Source organism: Prunus avium, chromosome 6 (genome assembly GCF_965620075.1).
Source record: "Prunus avium chromosome 6, drPruAviu1.hap1.1, whole genome shotgun sequence".
In the NCBI taxonomy this organism is placed as follows: Eukaryota; Viridiplantae; Streptophyta; class Magnoliopsida; order Rosales; family Rosaceae; genus Prunus; species Prunus avium.
The window spans coordinates 24,625,061-24,628,155 of NC_142289.1; the positions used below are offsets into that span (position 1 = coordinate 24,625,061).

General features: G+C 40.2%; 1 protein-coding gene across 1 annotated transcript; it reads left to right on the top strand.

The window, feature by feature from the left end:
* The first annotated feature begins 1,356 nt into the window (after positions 1-1,356).
* LOC148293891 (protein FAR1-RELATED SEQUENCE 5-like) lies at positions 1,357-2,738 on the top strand. Its single transcript, XM_088254635.1, has 2 exons — positions 1,357-1,861; positions 2,035-2,738. The coding sequence occupies exons 1-2, from the start codon at positions 1,357-1,359 to the stop codon at positions 2,736-2,738; spliced, it is 1,209 nt and encodes a 402-aa protein (XP_088110761.1).
* Positions 2,739-3,095: the final 357 nt, after the last annotated feature.

Genomic DNA, 3,095 nt, shown 5'->3' on the forward strand with positions numbered 1-3,095 from the left:
ATAATATCCTAAATTGGTGATATTATCTTTTAATTGATGATTATATTCCCAAATAAAGATAATATCCCTATTTTTAGTATCAATTAATTGGCCAAATAAATGGGCTAAATTATTGACCTAGGAGATATTCTTCTTGTTCACATGACACCTTGTGATTTGAAGCTAGTATATTTGCTCCAACAAATGCCCTCCAGCTTCTGCATGGCGCTTGTGAGGCATGGAGGAGATGAAAAATACTCTTCGGGCTTTCCAACTGCATCTGGGCTTTCTTCTTTGAGTTGGACTCCTTTTGCGAATTGTGCTCCAATTGGAGTAGGCTTTGGGTCGGGATCTAGTGAGAACGCCTATGTGAGAACATAACATGAGAACACCGTTGGATCTAATCTAACGGCTGTATGAAAAGCAATTGTAAGTGTAAGTGTTGTATTAGAACGAGGCCTTCTTCTGTCTTCTCCCTCCAAAACGTCCCCTCCAAAACAGACGTCCCCTCCAAAATAGAAGTGCCCTCCAAGCCAGCTGTTCGCTCAGTTCTATGTGGAGGCCATTTTTTTATCAGCTTTGATTGAGGAAGAACTGTAACAATGAAGAGAGAGAACCCCTGTTAATCGTTTTTCAGTTTGAGGAAGAACACATAAACGGTACTCTCATTTTTCTGGGTTTCCCATTCAGGTGAAACAAAGGAATCTTGGATTTTATAATTTCATCTTTGTGGTTGGGTTTTTGGGGTCGGAACATACGTCAATCCTTGAGCAACGTCGAAACTGGCGTTGAGTTGGAAAGTGCTGACCGTACCGTTGTGGTTCTGCTCTGTTGGTTTTGAAATCGTTGAGCGCGGGCGAAACAGGGGTTGAGGAAGATGAAAAGTTATTGGGGTTGACGTCCAGATCTAAAAGGGCTACGTTACGTTGTCATATTTGTTGAAATTTTGAAGTTGGAAATCAGTTACGAAGTAAGCCATATACTGTATTTGTCAATTTCATTATTGGGCATCAGCATGAGTCACTTTAGGTTGTATGTATAACTTTAATGTTTCAGCAGAGAGTGATTTGCATGTCATATGTTAGTTAATATATATTTTAAAGCTGTTTGAAAGCATGTGCCAAATATTGGGCATCAGCATGAGTCTGATTAGGTTGTATGTATGTCTTTAATGTTTCACCAGAGAGTCATTTTGATGTCATATGTTAGTTGATATATATTTTAAAGCTGTTTGAAAGCATGTGCCAAATATTGGGCATCAGCACGAGTTACGTTAGTGTGTGTATATAGGTCTTTAATGTTTCATAGATAGTGATTTTCATGTCATATATTATGGTGGTGATGTGATATTCAGGGTTAAATTGCAAGAATTGTGAAATGGAGTGCGAAGGACAGGTGACACCAGAAGTTAGTTCGGACTTGAAACCAAAATTGGGACTTGAATTTGATTGCTGTGAGGATGTGTTCAATTTCTATAATATGTATGTCGCGAAAGCCGGATTCGGCATTCGGTGTTCTACAACGAGAACGTGCACATTCACAGGAGAGGTAACAAGGAAAGAATATGTATGCTGTAAACAAGGGTATTCATTGACAAGCACTGTTAGTCGTAAGAGAAGACAGCGAGGTTCTACCCAAACTGGGTGCAAGGCTAAACTTGCGATTTTGAAGGTAAAAGAGAAGAATAAGTACACTATTGTAGGATTCAATGAGGTACACAATCATGATACGACCACAGTTGATAAAGTCCATCTATTGAGATCTCACCGTAACTTAACAGAGTCTACAAAGGCCTATAGTGCACATATGAGCAAAGTTAATATCCCTGTACATAAACAGGTAAGCCTTCTTCAGGTGCAAGTAGGGGATTGGAAAATGTTGGGTTTGTTAGGAGAGATGTCTATAATTATGCAAGGGACGTGCGTGGGGAGGTGATTGGGCATGATGCAGAGCTGCTGAAGGAGCATTTTTTGGCTGAGCAAGGAAAAAATGAATCATTTTATTTCAATATGGAGGTAGATTTGGAAGGAAGGATGGGAAATGTTTTCTGAGCAGATGCAAGGTCAAGACGAGCTTATGGGTTTTTTGGGGATGTGGTGGTATTTGATACGACATTCAACACGAACCGCTATGGGATGGTCTTTGCGCCTTTGTTAGGCGTTAATAACCATAGGCAGACAGTGTTGTTTGGTTGTGGATTCCTAACTAGTGAAACCACAGATTCATTTGTATGGTTGTTTGAAGAATTCAAGAAAGCCATGCCAGGTGAGCCACCCAAAATGATCATCACTGATCAAGATGCAGCCATGTCAAAGGCAATTACTTTAACTCTTCCAACAACATTCCATAGATATTGCATATGGCATATCTTGAATAAGTTTATGGAGAAACCCGGCATTGGGGAATGTTTTTCGGAAATGTGCAAATGCATATGGGGTATGGACACGAAAGAAGAATTTGATGCGAAATGGGATGAAATCATCACAAGCAATGGGCTGAAAGACCATCCGTGGCTGAGCTCGATTCATGCTTTGCGGGAGAATTTGGTTCCATCATATGTAAAACATGTGTTTTCGGCTGGGATGTCAAGTGGTCAACGGGCTGAAAGCTGTCATGCATTTTTCAAACAATTAATTAACCAGAAAAACACATTGATGGAATTCATTGTACGTTTTGAAAGAGCTCTTGGTTCACAGAGGCAGAAGGTGTTAATGGTTGATCATGTTGATACCAATGAAAAACCTCCGCTGCCATTTTGAACACCAATGCAACATCAAATGGCACGCCTTTACACTCGGGAAATTCTTGAAATGTTTGAGAAGGAAGACTTCAGAAGCCTTTTATGCTTGTTCGAACTTGAAGAGCAAGATGAGACCCAGTGCAGGTACAAAGTAAGTGAGCGGGTAAATCCGGGGGTGACACGAATGAAGGAGCTTGTGCATGATAAAGATACCAATAAAGCTTATTGCAGCTGCAAAGGATTTGAATTTTGGGGTATTCTGTGCCGACACATCCTAGAATTTTTAAGAATGAAGCAGGTGGAGCACTTGCCAGACAATTACATATTGAAACGATGGCTTCAAAGTGCAAAGTGTGGTGTAGTATATGATAAGAAT

Bases quoted from the DNA above. Each gene is read 5' to 3' on its own strand.
- LOC148293891 (XM_088254635.1), top strand. From the start codon at position 1,357: ATGGAGTGCGAAGGACAGGTGACACCAGAAGTTAGTTCGGACTTGAAA. The intron at 1,862-2,034 runs GTTTGTTAGGAG...TTTTCTGAGCAG, and splicing joins AGGGGATTGGAAAATGTTGG to ATGCAAGGTCAAGACGAGCT.